Source organism: Rana temporaria, chromosome 2, assembly GCF_905171775.1.
Source record: "Rana temporaria chromosome 2, aRanTem1.1, whole genome shotgun sequence".
Taxonomy (NCBI): domain Eukaryota; kingdom Metazoa; phylum Chordata; class Amphibia; order Anura; family Ranidae; genus Rana; species Rana temporaria.
Window position 1 is genome coordinate 473,202,696 of NC_053490.1, and position 16,282 is coordinate 473,218,977.

The 16,282-nt window shown below is 41.6% G+C and overlaps 1 protein-coding gene across 2 annotated transcripts in view; it reads right to left on the reverse strand.

Moving 5' to 3' along the window:
• The window catches only part of EPHA3 (EPH receptor A3), a 481,147-nt gene that overhangs the window by 49,267 nt on the left and 415,598 nt on the right, over positions 1–16,282 (reverse strand). For both annotated transcript variants that reach the window (XM_040338731.1, XM_040338730.1), the window contains exons 10-13: positions 14,182–14,307; positions 10,401–10,586; positions 3,867–3,928; positions 278–487 (exon numbers count right to left, since the gene is read on the reverse strand). In XM_040338731.1, the coding sequence (XP_040194665.1) occupies positions 278–487; positions 3,867–3,928; positions 10,401–10,586; positions 14,182–14,307 (584 nt within the window). The remainder of the gene's footprint in view (positions 1–277; positions 488–3,866; positions 3,929–10,400; positions 10,587–14,181; positions 14,308–16,282) is intronic.

Below are 16,282 nucleotides of genomic sequence, written 5' to 3' on the forward strand. Positions count from 1 at the left end.
AAAATACTTTAGTTAAACCTAAAAGCAAAAGTAAACTAAATAATGCAAAATAAATGTACTTTAATTTTCACTATAACATTTATAAAAAAGGACAAGGACTGTGTACATGGCTGTGCAGAGAACAAGGAGTCGATCAAATTCTTCTTACAGCCTTATGACCTTATCACAGTAACAGACGTATATACTTAATGCACTAGAGCCAATTTGGTCAAGACAAGTCAATTCTTTGGGTTGTCCTCATCCAAAATAATATATTCTTATAAGAAGTCTTTCTCACCCTGGTTGTGTACGCTGCCTCCGGGTCATCCTCCAGAATACGGGACAATCCAAAGTCGGACACTTTGCAGACCAGGTTACTGTTGATAAGTATATTGCGTGCTGCCAAGTCACGATGGACGTAACCCATATCCGAGAGATATTTCATGCCAGATGCAATGCCGCGAAGCATACCCACCAGCTGGATGACTGTAAATTGAGCATCGTGTTTCTGCAAAGAATGTCAAGTACACGACTCAGATACTAATTGGCCATTAAATTATTGTTGAGTACTGGATAGAAATTATCGATGACATTCCTGGGTATGATTACCACATATGTTTGTTGATTTACTGGGATAATTATACTTAATTTACTAGATGCTGAGCAGTATATTATTTTAGGATGTGTTAGGAAAAAAAATTGGCAGCATGTACAATACCGGCTGTTGTACAACTAATAGTATCAGCAATACCTTGCACATATACACTACAATATTCTATCAGTGTAGCAGTAACAGTGAGCTTGCTCACAAAAATTGTTACATAGTTAAGTTGAAAAAAATAAATACATTGAAAACCTCTATCCTAGCACAATGGCATAATTTGTTGTGTGATGCCGTGGTTGGGTATTAGAGCTGACTTACATTAGTGCATTCCATTTAATACACATGGTTTATGCTGTGGGTTAACATGCATTATGTTATGGTAGCCTATTCATTTAAATGATAGAAACGCAGAAAGGAACATCAGACAAAATCAGATGAAGAAGTCCATTTCTATTCAGCGGCTGCTGTTACGTTGTTCCTCCATGAGGAGAGTTCAATACTGGTTCTAATGTAGATCTATGAAGTCACTGTTTTCTCTTGGAGTCAATCCACGTTTTATCCTCTGTTGAGCCCTAATGAAGGAGGAGTGGTATTGCCCCTGAAACGGTTATTTTTATATGACTTTTTTACCAATAACCAAAATGATCTTGGACTCTTTCATCCGGCTTTGATCTGGCACATTTTTTTTGCATTTCTATGGTTTTTATGGTTTGGGAATTTATTGGGGTAAGCCTTGAGCTTGTTTGAGGTTTTACTTTATCAGACTTCACACGTAATTCTAAAAGTTTCCAGCACCTCTTTGAGTATGTTGTCCTGGAGTCCATTCATTTAAATGGATTGCCTAAAGCCAGCAATACCCATACAGAGATTTTCTTCATTCAGCCTGAGGGCCAAGCTAAATTTCTGTATCCTTGCTGAACAGCGTGAATAGATGAATCTCCCCTGTTGGCCATTACATTCTGGCAGCTGATTCCGGTGACCAATCCCTGGGGAGGTGCACCCAGATCAGAATACCTGAACAGATTGGATCTGATTGAATGCAGGTGCTGATTGGTCGACAACTTTTCACAGGGCATACACGGCCCAAATTTTTGTTGATTCAGCATGAATCAAAATACATCAAACACACCAAAACACTTTTGTATAGGCTATCTCCTACTCTGGCCACCTTAAGGCGTACCCTGAAAATCATCTCTTCAGGGGAGCCGATTCCGCCCCCAACTAACAACTGCACTTTTATCTCTTCCTTCAGCTCATCCTCCACAGTTATTACCTTTTGTACCACTTGCCCCATCCTATTAGATTGTAAGCTCATAAGGAGCAGGGCTCTCTTAACCCTCTTGTATTTTATTGTATTGTAATGCCTGGTATACACTAAAGCCTCATATACATGGTTTGATTGTTGGCAGGGGATTGTCTGTTGACGGACTGTTGTCCTAAAATCTTACCGTTAATACGCTCCTTTTGACAATTGTTGTCCAATTTTCGGGCAACAAATGTTGGCTAGTAAATTTTCAGTGGACAACGGTTTACTTCAGAAATTTGTATGGTCAGTACACAAATCTGTCACACAAAAGTTGAAAGTACAAACACGCATGCCTGGAAACAATGCTCACCAAACACGAAATTAGAACAAGGGGCCCAAAGGGTGGCGCTCAGGAGCTGAAATTGCTCGTAGTACATCACTACGTTTGTGTTTGTGGCACGACAATTGTGTAACGTTAGTATGCAAGATAAGATCCTGGCACACGCCCTTTTGCTAAAAATCAGATGCTCGGTTGGCCAACAATTGTACCGTATGTACGAGGCTTTAGAGTCTTTCCTTTTGTTCAGCCCAGCGGGCTGAAAAAAAAACGTAAGCGCTCGGGAGGAGCCGCTGTACTAACAATCCGATCCTGGGCTATTGTGCTCTGACAGGGGGACTGTCCCCCCTCTGCTAGAACACATCAGTCAGTGCTGCCAGTGCTAGTCTGATGCTGATCCCGCTTGGGGGTAGACCTGTCATGAAAAATTACCTATTAGGTTTTTTTCACATGGGCCCCCTCTGGTCATTCAGCAGGGGAACCATGAACTGATCTGCTGATGAATCAGAGCAGAATGGAACCTGATCCCTGGTTGGATGCTGGTTGTTCGTACATCGCTCTTCCCTCTGAGCTATTGTGTTCTGACAGGGGGACTGCCCCCTGCCAGAACACATGGGTCAATGCTTGCAGCCATTGGCTGCTAGTGTTGGTCAGATGCCGACCGGATACTGGTTTCCCGTCATGCCTGTTCGACAAAAGCCGGCCAGTTGATTGGCTTCTGTCGGACAGCCTGGTATTTGCCCCATGTGTACCATGTGTACTGGCACCTGCTCAGCCAAGACTTATAGTTATGCATAACCACTAGTGCTTAGGTCAATTGCTCACAACGCTTTCTTATCCATTAGACTTTCTGTGGAGTAACCAACATCTATAACATTGAGTTTACTATTTCTGTTATTGGTGGTTAATCGGGCTAATAGTGAATCTAGATGTCAACAGTGTGTTGAATGGCCAACTATGGGTCAACACCACTGATGTTTCCTAGTACTCACTCTAACCTGATCATTACTATTTGTTTGATCATTTGAATGGAATTGAATAGAATTATGTTGGTATGCATGCATGTGGATTTGTCTGTGAACCCGGGTGTGTGTTCTTAAAATGGCAACATTGTCAATTTTATTACCTTGTGTATAGCCTATTATATGTGATTCAATTTTCAAAATTCTTGATACCCAATAAAGTTTATATTTTAAGGAGAGATTTTTATTGGGTGGGAGATTCATAGGATGCAAAAAAAATGTATGTTCTTTATTATCTGTCAGTGTAATTCTGTTTACAGTAGCATATTTAATGTAACCCCCCCCCCCCCCCCATCCTGTTCAAGTATGTTTCAACATGTAAATCTGGTTAACTTTACTCTTACTCTCTTTTCTTCTGTATCCCAATCTTTATTGAAACTCTCAAAAAAAAACAACTTGTATAAAAAAATAAAAGAAAACCAAAACACAGCATACCACAATGCATGGTAGTGATTTACAATGCAGGGTGTTGAAAAGGTGTGTTGGGGTGCCATTGAAAATAAACGGCACTACAGGACACCAACATGAATCGTGTGCATTTCTGCCCATATTACCACAACTCCACAGTGTGAATCCAGCCCTAGAAAAGAATAAGAGGCTGGGCAGTTCACAGTAATGATATTCTGTCTGATGTATATATGCTAGGGGGCCATATAATATGATGTAGCCTTCACTTACTCGCAAAAAAGTGTCCAGAGAGCCGTTTTCCATGTATTCTGTCACAATCATCACTGGTTTGCCTGAAACATTAAAAAAAATGAAAATTATTTGCACATCAAATGCATTTTATTTTTTGCTGCTGTTGTAAGAACTATAAATACATTTGTATCTGCATATCACTATGTGTCGTTCATGTTCTGCTGTCTGCGATGGCACAATTTTGCTCTTCCTATTTGTTCCTGTGAATGGGTAAAATGAAATGAAATGAAATTCACGTGAGCGGTCTAATCAGGTCAGCCTGTCAGTTTTTCAGGGGGATCTGATCGGAAGTGGTAGTCTGATAGTCATGTTAGTCTATGGGCAAGCAAAAGTAAATGGATGTGCATCTGTTTACACCCAATTACTTCAGAGTTCTTCCAAGTCCAAAAAATGGAAAAGATCTTTTTTTTTTTCTGACCCAAATATAATGGATTGGATGCAAGTCTGTTTACATCTAACTGCCCACAGATCTAATAATGGTCCAGAAAGCTCAGTTTTTAAAATGGAGATAAACACTGAACAAACACAAATGCCATCAAAATTACATTGGTCCCATTCTGCTCTGATTCATCAGCAGATCTGTTCATGGATCCCCTGCTGGATGACAAGATGGTGCCCATGTGAAAAAAGACCTAATAGTTAATTTTTCATGACAAACTTATGGCGGTCGACCCCCTTCTTCTAGGTCAAAGCAGTACTGATCCACAGAGGTTTAGCAAAATGTTAAATTATATGAAAAGCAACCCAGTTTTTGGGGGTTAAAATTCAACCATTGTCATTTATTTACTTTAAGGATAGTCTTAGGCCTCGTACACACGACCGAGGAACTCGGCGGGCGAAACACATCGTTTTCCTCATCGAGTTCTTGTTAGGCTTGTCGAGGAACTCTTTTTGGCTTGACGAGTTCCTCGACAGTTTCCTCGATGAAAAATGTACACACGACCGGTTTCCTCGGCAAAAAAACTCTCCCTCCAAGTTTCTTGATGGATTCTGCCGAGGAAACTGGTCGTGTGTACGAGGCCTCACACTTGTGGGTTGGGGTGGTCGGGGTATAAAGACACGTGGTTGAGCCATGATTTACCTCCCCCCAACAGCTCCTTCTTAGTAATTGTGACGGCTGTCTCTGAGCAATGAGGGGAGAGAGAAGAGAGGGGCAACTGCACTTGTGTTCAGAGCTGGATTGAGATCAAGCTCAGATATGTATAAGGGTGGCTGCATGCAGAAGGTTTTTTACCTTAATGCAGAGAATACATTAAGGTAAAAGCTTTCTTCCTTTAGAATTACTTCAAGCAAAAGCAGCAGATGGGAAATTTACAAATGCTGCATTATGCTGTTGCAAAAATGGATCCCCCTTTTGAGTTCGTCTGGCAGTGCTGCTCACTGACTTAAACCCATTCAATTGCATGGGGTCATGCCATAACCATCTTACAGCCATGTTCAAAGCACATGGTTGCCCTGTGTTGGCGTGAGTTTTTAGGGTTAAAACAGGTGAGGAGGTGGCATAATGCCTCCTCAATGTCTGTCAAACATTCTTTTATAAGCAGTCCACTATGGATCGCTTTTCAGAGGACAAAGCTAGTGTAAAGGAGCCCTTAGCTGTCATAAGAGGAAGTGTTCCATTTAGAAACTAGAAATTTCAAAATGTTCCCATACCTTTCAGTCTCAGTGACAATGGTCACCAGGACAAAGAGAGAGTGAATATTAAAAGAGATAGTAAATAACCTTATTCCCAACAGCCTCTGAAGCAGCCAGCTGTGACTGGCTAAACCGATCGGGATTATGCCAGAGTCTCGCCTCCTCACCATGACCAACCAGTGACCTGTATAGGATAGGATTGCTCTAGGATAGATGTTAAATCCATTGGCTCTGAGACTACCACAGACAACAGGATCTGATAAGTATCACTGTATACATGCTTCTTGTGGATACTGGGACATTGGCCTAACTATAGGATTTACAAGAACTTCCTATGCTATACTGTTGGGGATGCAGAGTGGAGTCCCCAGAAGATTGCTTTTTGGATATGTTTTTCTATACAGTTGTAGTACTTTACCTACAGTTTGAGGGAGGAATGCTCAGTATATTGATTGATATTTTCTGACATGGTTAATCAGACAGGACTTTCTGCTGACCCACAGGGAAAGCTGGACTTCTGTTATAAACTTTGATTAACTAACATCATCTAGACCACTGTATTACAATCTGTACAACTTTGTTGGACTATATTCATCAAACATTGCACATTGGTCATTTGCGTGTACATCACATCTAAATCGAGGTCTCTACAGAGCCAATAACACCTACAGAGTATAAAGGACTACATCAGGACTAACCATGCATGATCCATTGAGGGTCACCAAGTTATTTTGTCCCCATCAGTTGGCAATTTATTAATTAGTGGGGAAATATACTCATATACAGGTTTATGGTCACTGGCGGTATATAAATATATATATATTTCAATAAGAGTGAGGTGGATGTCTGTGATGTACATGTCTGATATAATAAACTTTTTTTCTGGTCAGTCCAGTGATTTGAAGTAATTTTTTTAAATGTATTGAGATTTTTTGTTAATTAATTTAAGAGATGGTTGAGCAAAATCAGGTTTTTATTCTCAGGCCTCATACACACGACCAAGTTTCTCGGCAAAAACCAGCAAGAAACTTGCTGGGAGATATTTTTTTGCCGAGGAAACCGGTCGTGTGTACATTTACGTTGAGGAAACTGTCGAGAAACTCGACGAGCCAAAAAGAGAGCATGTTCTCTATTTCCTTGAAGGGAATGGAGAAACTTGGCTTGTCGAGTCCCTCGACAGCCTAACAAGGAACTCGACGAAGAAAACTATGTGTTTCGCACATCGAGTTTCTCGGTCGTGTGTACGAGGCTTCAGATATTGATAGTGAAATTTTACCTGACGAAGTTTCAAATCCTTCCCTACTACCGTGTTTCCCCGAAAATAAGACGTAGTCCGAAAATAAGCCGTAGCGGGATTTCGATGCAAGATCGAAATATAAGCCATTCCTCCGAAAATAAGACATAGTGATGGCCGTGTCGAATCCCCGAAAATAAGACGTAGTGATGGGCGTGTCGCATGCGTAGCGGCGCGGAGCGGTAAACAACACGTGATAGGCGTACTGTACTGGTGCGGAGCTCAGGAGCTGTAAAGAAGTCGTGCAGTCCTTCTTATCTGCCCCATCGTGACAGCTGCTACGGTGACCGGAGAGGTGTCGGCAGCACCATCAATAAGGTCAGCTCCCCCTGTCAGGTCCCGGTCTGTGAAAGGGAAAGTAAAAAGTCTCCTTAGTGAAGTGAGGAGCTGGATGCTCTGTCCTCAGGGGAAGAAGTAAAGCTGCTCCCCAGCACTGACCAGCAACAGTCTCTCCCCACACAAACAAATGTAGATTGTTGTACCATACTTGCCGGTAATACAAATAAGACATCCCCCGAAAATAAGCCATAGTGTGTCTTCTTGAGAAAAAATAAATATAAGACGGTGTCTTATTTTCGGGGAAACAGGGTACCAAAAGCAAAACAAAAAAATGCCTCTAAACAAACTTTTAGGCAAATCTGCAATTAAGATAACATTCTATGAAAGTTATGCCCAGTACACACGATCGGAAATTCCGGCAGCAAAAGTCCGATGTGAGCTTTTGAACGGAAATTCCAACCGTGTGTATGCTCCATCGGACTTTTCCGCCAGCAAAAGATTGAGAGCTGGTTCTCAAATTTTCAGCCGGAAAAAAATCCTATTGAAAAACACGATTGTCTGTAGCAATTCCTACGCGCAACATTCCGACGCATTCTCGGAAACAATTTGACGCATGCTCGGAAGCATTGAACTTAATTTTCTTGGCTCGTCATAGTGTTGTACGTCACCGCGTTCTTGACAGTCGAAAGTTCAGAGAACTTTTGTGTGACCGTGTGTGTGCAAGCCAAGCTTGACCAGAATTCCGTCAGAAAAAACATTCAAGGTTTTTCAGGTGGAAAATCCGATCATGTGTACGGGGCATTAGAAGAAAACACAAAAAACTTAGGGTAATACTTGTAGTTAAATGTGTATCTCAGCTTTCTAAACACCATTATATTATCTCAACTCTGACTCTCCTTCCCTACTTTTCCCATTCTGTAGCCCACCTCTTTACTTCTTATCTTTTATTACGCCGTGTTATTTTTTCTGACATTCACAGATTGTTATCTTAATTGTAGATTTGTCAGAACATTTTGCTAAACCTTTGTGTTTACTCAACTGTGTTGTTTCTCGAGATGGAAAAGTGATCCCGCTTTACCACCCATTTTGTGGCCTGAACAAATGCATTTTTTTTAGGAATTCACTATTATTAGAATAGAAAAGCAGGTTCAATAATATCAGAGATAAACTGTTCACATAAGGTGACATAACTGCTATTTGGTAGAAATGAAAAGCGATACTATAGTGAGATCAAAGTCGCTGCACACCCCAAATATAAATTAATTGGAAAAATTCCCCATGGGGTTTTTAGCAGCAAGGAGTCAAAACTTATTGTAGTATAAAAAATTATTTTTATTAAGAAAGGTTTTATAAAGAGGACATTTGTTTGTATTAAACATGAGCTCTGAAAATTTGATCATTTGATGTACATGTTTTAGCCTAATTTTCAGAGTTCATGTTTTAATACAAACACATTGTCCTCTTTATGAAACCTCTCTTAATAAAAAAAAAAAATTCATACTACAATAAGTTTTAACTCCTTGCTGCTAAAAACCCCATGGGGAATTTTTCCAATTAACGTAACTGTTATTTTTCCTCACTGGATTAACTCCAATTGCTGCAATGGCACATAAAAAATAAAGTTTTCTATGCACCGTGCTCACACCAAAATGCAGATTTATGTGCAGCTCACTGGATGGCACTGCAGGGAACAACACTGCTGCGCAATGCACCATGCGGGTTTGTGGAGACCCAAATGAAGTGTCACCAAGTGACACTTTAAATAAAAAAAAAAGTAAATAGTAGGATGCACTGAAACACATATTGCAGCGCCCCCTGCCAGACCTCATAAACATTAAAGGAGTTGAAAACCCTCATGTTTTTATACCTTAATGCATAAGATGAAAAAAACTTCTGTGCTGCAGCAGCCCCCCAAAGCCCCCTTTTTTCTTACCTGAGCCCGATCGTTTCAGCGATGGGGATAAGCACACCAGCTCTAGCCACTGTCTCGGTTCCTCATTGGCGGAGGGCGGGGCCAAGTCCGAGTCCTGCCATCTGTGTCAATGGACGCAGCAGCAGGACTTGGAAGTGCGCCCGCGTGAGTGGCCCCATGGAATGCGGCTCTCTGTGGGGGCACTCGATGAAGAGGAGGAGCCAGGAGCGCTGTTGGGGGACCCCAGAAAAGGAGGATCGGGGCCACTCTGTGCAAAACCCTTGCACAGAGCAGGTAAGTATAACATGTTTGTTATTTAAAAAAAAAAAATTTAACTTTACTTTACTTTAAGCTTTGCCGTACAGACTAATGTGAGAACGCCATAAATAAGGCCTACTTCCAATAGTGTTAAAGCCCCACTCCAGCAAAAACTTTTTACCTTGTATAGAGCAGAGGAAAGTTAGAGCCTCTGTATTTATTACTGCTGTCTGTCCCTTTTGCAGAGGTTCTCCCCAACTTTCTGTCAAACAGGAAGTGACGCAATATCTGGTAATCAGTAATATGAAGTTTCTTTAAAAAAGTTTCCGCCCATTTTTTTAACTAAGTTATTCATTTATAAAAGAGCAGAAACTTTTTGAAGACCCCTCGTAGATGAGTCTATTCTACCAGCAGTCATAAAGTAGAATCTTTGGGGTAAAGACATACTAGCATTTTTTTCATTCTTTCTGTCTGCATATAGACCTCATAATCCCAATGAAAACAAGTGTAACAGTCCTACAACTTCTATTCCAATCTAAAGACAGCTCTAAAACCTGGTGCCCTGGGTTTGAACCTCACGGATGCAGAATCCTCAAAGAAATGCCAGCACATTTATTTTAGACAAGGAAATACAGCCAGTAAAAATCCAACGTGTTTCGGCCGTTCAGGCCTTAATCATAGCTTATCATAATGTTTAAATTTACCTGCATGGAGACCATATACAGATAAATTCACATACATTATGTTGGCCATACATGGCTTGAGCTGGAAGGTGCCGACAGGGCCCTGGGTCAAAATTCAGTGGATTCAGTTGTGTAGGTAGACTTGTTGGCACCACCTGGCTCTACAGATTTTAATCTGAAAATGGAAGGAGATGGGGGGAATTTTTATCTGAGCAGTGACGTTTTGGGTAGTAGAAGGAGCAGGGGCTGTCAGAGTCAAGTCAACAGGGTATATTACCTATTCACACTGTTTAGTGTGAATAGGGGAATCTATTAATTCCTCTTGCTCAGCCCAGAGGGCTGAATGAGAAAAATCAAAATGTTTATGGCAAGCCCTACTTATAGAGGGTATAATATAAAGTGTTCCCCTTGTAAAATTCAAGCAACAACTGTTGTTTTACTATAGCACTTACTTTTAGTAACAACGCCTTCCAGCCGTATAATGTTGGGGTGCTCAAATTGACCCATGATGCTGGCTTCGCTCAAGAAATCCCTTCTCTGTTTTTCAGTGTAACCAACTTTTAGAGTTTTTATTGCCACGCTGATTTCTTTTTTGGATGGTAGTTTTAGTCGTCCGCTACACACCTCACCAAACTCTCCTGTATAGAAAATGCAAAAAGAGCTTAGCTTAAGTCAATTGCAATTAAAAACATTAATGATGCTACTGAAATCTTGCCGTACATTCATGTCAGGAGCTCCTCTACAGAATGAGCAGGAAACTAACATTTGTTGACATGGCAGAAACATTTCTACAACGTCCCTTTTTCCTAATCATTTTGAAAACATCATTCAACCCACCATGTCGCCAGTGATGTGATATAAAAATATTTCATTTTCAGCTTGATTTATTTAGTTATTTCTTATACTGACAGCTGAAATGTTACTATTACATTGATATTTACAGTCTCTTTCCAAAATCAACATGATGTCAGCTATCCCAGAGTTTTGAATATTACTGGCCACAATAAAGAACCAATGTCTGCTTTTTTAGCTCAACCGTGGGGAGGGGGGGGGGGGGTTAATTTAAAAGAAAAAAAGAAAAAAAACAGGGATGTTGCATATGGCTTCTAAAGAGATTTTATTTATTTCTGCTTCACTTGCATCAGGAAGACATAAACATGGGAATTGATTAAATGCTGTATAGACAGATCCAGTTTTTCATTCATTGTTCCTGTTCTTTTTTATAGTCTTTATAACTCTTAAAGAAACCTGAACACAAAGTAATATGAAGGCTACCGTTACTGACCTTTCTGTGTGTCTCTCTCTCTAAAAATGTTAGCTGCCTAGCTGTTATGCCAACCCTATGGGACATCCAAAGCACGTATGCAAACCTGGGGCTTAACTATATTATAAACTTTGCAGATTTTGCACATGTTCTTGATTAAGTAATTGATAGCCCTGGTTCAACAATGCATCACTTCTTTAAACCAGGTGGAAGCAGAGCAATCCTACTGACCAGCAGAGGTACAGTATGGGTATCAAAAGAATGTCTGGCCAAAATTACAAAACCAAACTTATACGTATTTAAAGCGGAGGTTCACCCTATATTACATGTTTATCTCAATCTAACAACCAGCCATCGTGTAAGCGCACTACATTTTTATTTTTACGTTTCTTTACCTTTGTTATTCAGCATTGAGTGTGTTGTCAATCATTCTTTCCCCGCGGGAGTGGGCATGTATTTCATTTTCCCCGAGAGAGCGCGCTGTCTCCTGGGAGTGAGTGTTGATCCTCCCAGGAGACGCGTTGTGCTGTTATACCGCGTTATCTTGTGGGTCACGTGACTCGGCAAGCGGGTCATGTGAGTCAGCAAGCTGGTCATGTGACTACTAATTCTCCATTTTAGGTAGGGGAGCATTCACTGTATCCCGGAAGACTATCCTGTGGGCTTCAGAGTGCCCATAGTTAAGATGGAAACGTCCATCGCTGGATTTTATAAGATATAGTTTGCGGGACAAAACGGATCCAGCCGGCTAAACGATTGGGACACATGGGTTGCCGAGTACAAAAGGTAAGAGCGCTAGAACCATCCCCCCCAAAAAACTGAAAACCCGCGGAACCCCCTGTATTAAAGGGGTTGTAAAGTTAAAACATTTTTTCCCTAAATAGCTTCCTTCACCTTAGTGCAGTCCTCCTTCACTTACCTCATCCTTCAATTTTGCTTTTAAATGTCCTTATTTCTTCTGAGAAATCCTCACTTCCTGTTCTTCTGTCTGTAACTAAACACAGTAATGCAAGGCTTTCTCCCTACTTTGCAGATAGAGAAAGGAGCTGTGTGTTAGTGGGCGTCTTCACTCTCCTGCCTGCCCCCTCCCCCCTCAAGAATCTTTCTCCACACCAGGGAGAAAGTGTCACATTACTGTGTTTAGTTACAGACAGAAGAACAGGAAGTGAGGATTTCTCAGAAGAAATAAGGACATTTAAATGCAAAATCGAAGGATGAGGTAAGTGAAGGAGGACTGCACTAAGGTAAAGGAAGCTATTTAGGGGAAAAAAATACCTTTACAACCCCTTTAGGCTGCATTCACACCTAGGCGACAAAACGCCCGACGCTCGATACGCTGGAGGGGCGAATTTCCATTGCTGTCTATGAGATGGTTCACATCTCACGCCGAACGCCGAAACGCTGTACGCCTGCCGCCTGAAAACATGTCACGGACCCTTTTTTTCAGACGGCATTGGCGTTCGGCCATAGACAGCAATAGAAATGATTTGTGAAAAAAAAAAAAAGTTACACAAATTGCGGCAAAATACGCCGCATACGCGGCGTTACAATGTGAATGCAGCCTTAAGGTTGGGCAAGGCACCTCTCTTTCATTCATGGCTGTCCAACAATGTAGCTATCATGGAGACAGCTGCTTTGACAAATGTCACTCTTCTCTATCTCCAAGCACTTGCCTGTCAGGACTTTTTCACTTTAAAAAAGGCCTCCCTCCCAGTGCTGGGACAAGGTCATCTAGCGCCCAGGGCAAAGCTGCCAAACTGCGCCCCCTCCCCCAAATAAATGTATGAGCATTATGTGTCAGCAAGAACCCCCCCCCCCCCAAAAAAAATAGCACTAATCTTACTCCATAAACTCTTTTTGCAAGCCAAAAATCCCCCCCCCCCCCCCAAAAAAAAATGTCTCCTCTTCTAGCATAAATTTCACCTCCTAGCTCAAATTCTCCCCCTTCCCAAATCCCCCCTCCTAGCACAAATCTTCTACCCCTCAATCAGAACAGATCACATTAATATACTGTAAATTGAAGTGAGATTTCCTCTTTAAGTCTTTAGTGCCTTCACAATAACTGACAGAACTAATATACTTCTTTATCATTATTCCTATCCTTCGCCATCCTAAACTATCCATGGTATCGCTACTTCTCCCCAATTACTCTTTCTCACCTTCTTGTTTCTTCATTTTGCCATTGGTGTTTTATCTTTTATGTTTCTGCTTCTATTTTCTACTATTTTTTTTTTTTTTTTACCTTAGCTTAAATATTGGTTTTGTTTTCTCCATAAACAGGCAGTGTGTAATTACTGTATTTATCGGCGTATAACGCGCACTTTTTTCCCCTTAAAATCAGGGGAAAATGGTGGGTGCGCGTTATACGCCGATCCGCGCTGTCTCTGAGCGCCGCCGCCGAATATACCCGAGCGCAGTACACTAGGGGTACACTCGGCCACGTTCGGCTCCGCTTGCGGTCACGCCCTGTGCCGCCTCCTAGCCTTTATTCGAGAGGAGCCGAGCCTAGCCGAGTGTACTGCGCTCGGTATATGTCGGTGGCGGCGCTCAGAGACAGCGCGGGAGAAGCGTGGAGGACACCACCAAGGCCCAGAGTGTACTGCGCTCGGTATATGTCAGTGGCGGCGCTCAGAGACAGCGCGGGAGAACACCACCAAGGCCGCAGACAGACGCCGGACCGGACAAGGCCGCCGATGGACGCCGGGCAAGACACCGACGAGGGGCATTCAAACTGTAAGTAATTCATTTTTTTTCCCTGAAATTTCCCTTCTAGACTTGGGGTGCGCGCTATACGCCGGTGCACGCTATACCTAGATAAATACGGTACTTGCCATCAGCCGCCAATACCCATGGATCAGGTGTAGATAGAGTTGCCCATTGGCAATTAAAAATACATCTATTACATTTACTGATTGAAATGAAGTTTTCAGGATTGTATATTGACACTATATCTGCATTGATCTACATACCTGCTCCGATAACTTTGTCTATGGATATACATGCAGAGTCCAGCTCTTTTGCAAACTCGTGTACAGCCTGACTAGGATCTTCATAGGTGTGGGGGTCTACGTAGGTTCTGAGTCCAGGAAACTTTACTGTTGAAGAAACCAAAGACACAAAGTGAATCTTTACCAAAAATACATTTTATAGTGAAGAGCCAGTGTGAATATTTTACTATGGCAGTGGTGAACACTTTTCAGACCAAATGTGATATTGAACTATTGTATGGCAACTTCCCATCCAATACAATTTTCTTTTTAGCTATTAAAGTAAATGTCAAAAAAAATGTTTGTTTTAAATAGAAAGGGGAAGGATTAGAACCCCCGGTAATGTTTTTGGAGCTCTGTTAGAGACATTTGCCCTTAAGGTAGCCATACACAGCCTAATTCTCCCTCATTTAATCCCTGGAAATCAATTGATTCCCCTGTGTGGGCTAACTTGGATATAAGAATCCGTAGCTGCCTGGCTACCCAAACAGGGACTTCATCTAATAGGATGTAGCCACTTCTATGGCTGATAGTTTTCTATTTGGCTCAGTCAGTTTTTAAATCAACTTTTATTGAGAGTGGAGCTTGCGGGACCACCCATGGTTTGAAATTCGGCCTATTCAACAGAAATGAGTCATTTATGGGCAGTGGTGACAATAGTTACTGCTTTGGTGACAAGGTTTTAGTAGACAGGAAGGGAGGAAAATTTCCTGCAGCAACACATGCAGAAACATATTTTTTCCTGAAGGTTAGGGGAAGGCTAGAACCCCCGTCAGCTATGTATGTCTCTTTGTTTTGAGTTTTTGTTTAACTTGCTATCTGGTTAAGGCCCCTTTTACACTGGCCGATTCCAAAGTTGAGCAACTTTCAGTGCAACTTTGGAGTCTGACATTGGTACGACTTTAAAGTGACTTTGATAGGACTTTCACACTCTCTGGCATTGAAGTTGTATCAAAGTCAGATCAAAGTAGTGCAGGAACCTTTTCTGAAGTTGCAACGACTTCAGTAGTGTCAATTGGAACAGATATTATAGAGATACATGGCATTTCACATGTCCTGCGACTTGGGGTCTCACGAGTCAGCTGTTAAGTCACACAACAAGTGTGAAAAGAGCCTTAAGCTAAATTAAACTTTTAGTTTAAATTACCTAAATACATTTCAGGTGCATCAAAGTACAGTAAAGGGTGTAAAAAGTCTTACAATTTGTTTTCTTAAAAAATCAGCCTCAGCCTTATTAGAAAATCCTGTCCCCTGCCAGCATGGGCATCTCTCTGCAGAGGTCTGAATGCACTGGCTAAGGCCCTGTACACACGATCAGTCCAAACTGATGAAAACGGGCTGAAGTTCAGTTTCATCGGTTAACCGATGAAGCTGACTGATGGTCTGATGTGCCTACCCACCATCAGTACAAAAAACGATCGAGTCCAACGCGGTGACGTAAAACACAACGTTGTGCAGAGAAAAATGAAGTTCAATGCTTCCAAGCATGCGTCGACTTGATTCTGAGCATGCCCGGGTTTGGAACCGATGCTTTCGCATACTAACCATCGGTTTTGACCGATCGGTCAGGCGTTCATCGGTCCGATTTTAAAGCAAGTTCTCTTTTTTTGGCCCGAAGGACAACAGACCGATGGGGCCTACACACGGTCGGTTTGGACCGATGAAACTGAACTTCAGTCCGTTTTCATCGGTTTGAACTGATCGTGTGTACAAGGCCTAAGGCTGGCTCAGCAGGAATATTTTCCAACATATGCAGAGAGACTACTGCTTCCACATAAAGAACAAGGGTCCCACTCTGAAATGGCTTACGAAGGACATGTCATTCTACTCAGGCTGTGTCTTCTTTGGAATGAAAATATGCCGAGCCTTGGTAGCAGTAAAAAAAAAAAAAAGATGGAGGTTCTTTCATTCTATCCAAAGCTAAAATATAAAATATAAAAGTTCTATGCCCTACATAACACAATTTACTGCTCTATGCTATCGACAACGAATCCCTCTGTAATTTGACTGAATCTGGTTGAATACTAATGCAAATAAGACTTTTTGTAAAGACAAAAGAATGCTTGATGTAAAAAGCGCAGAT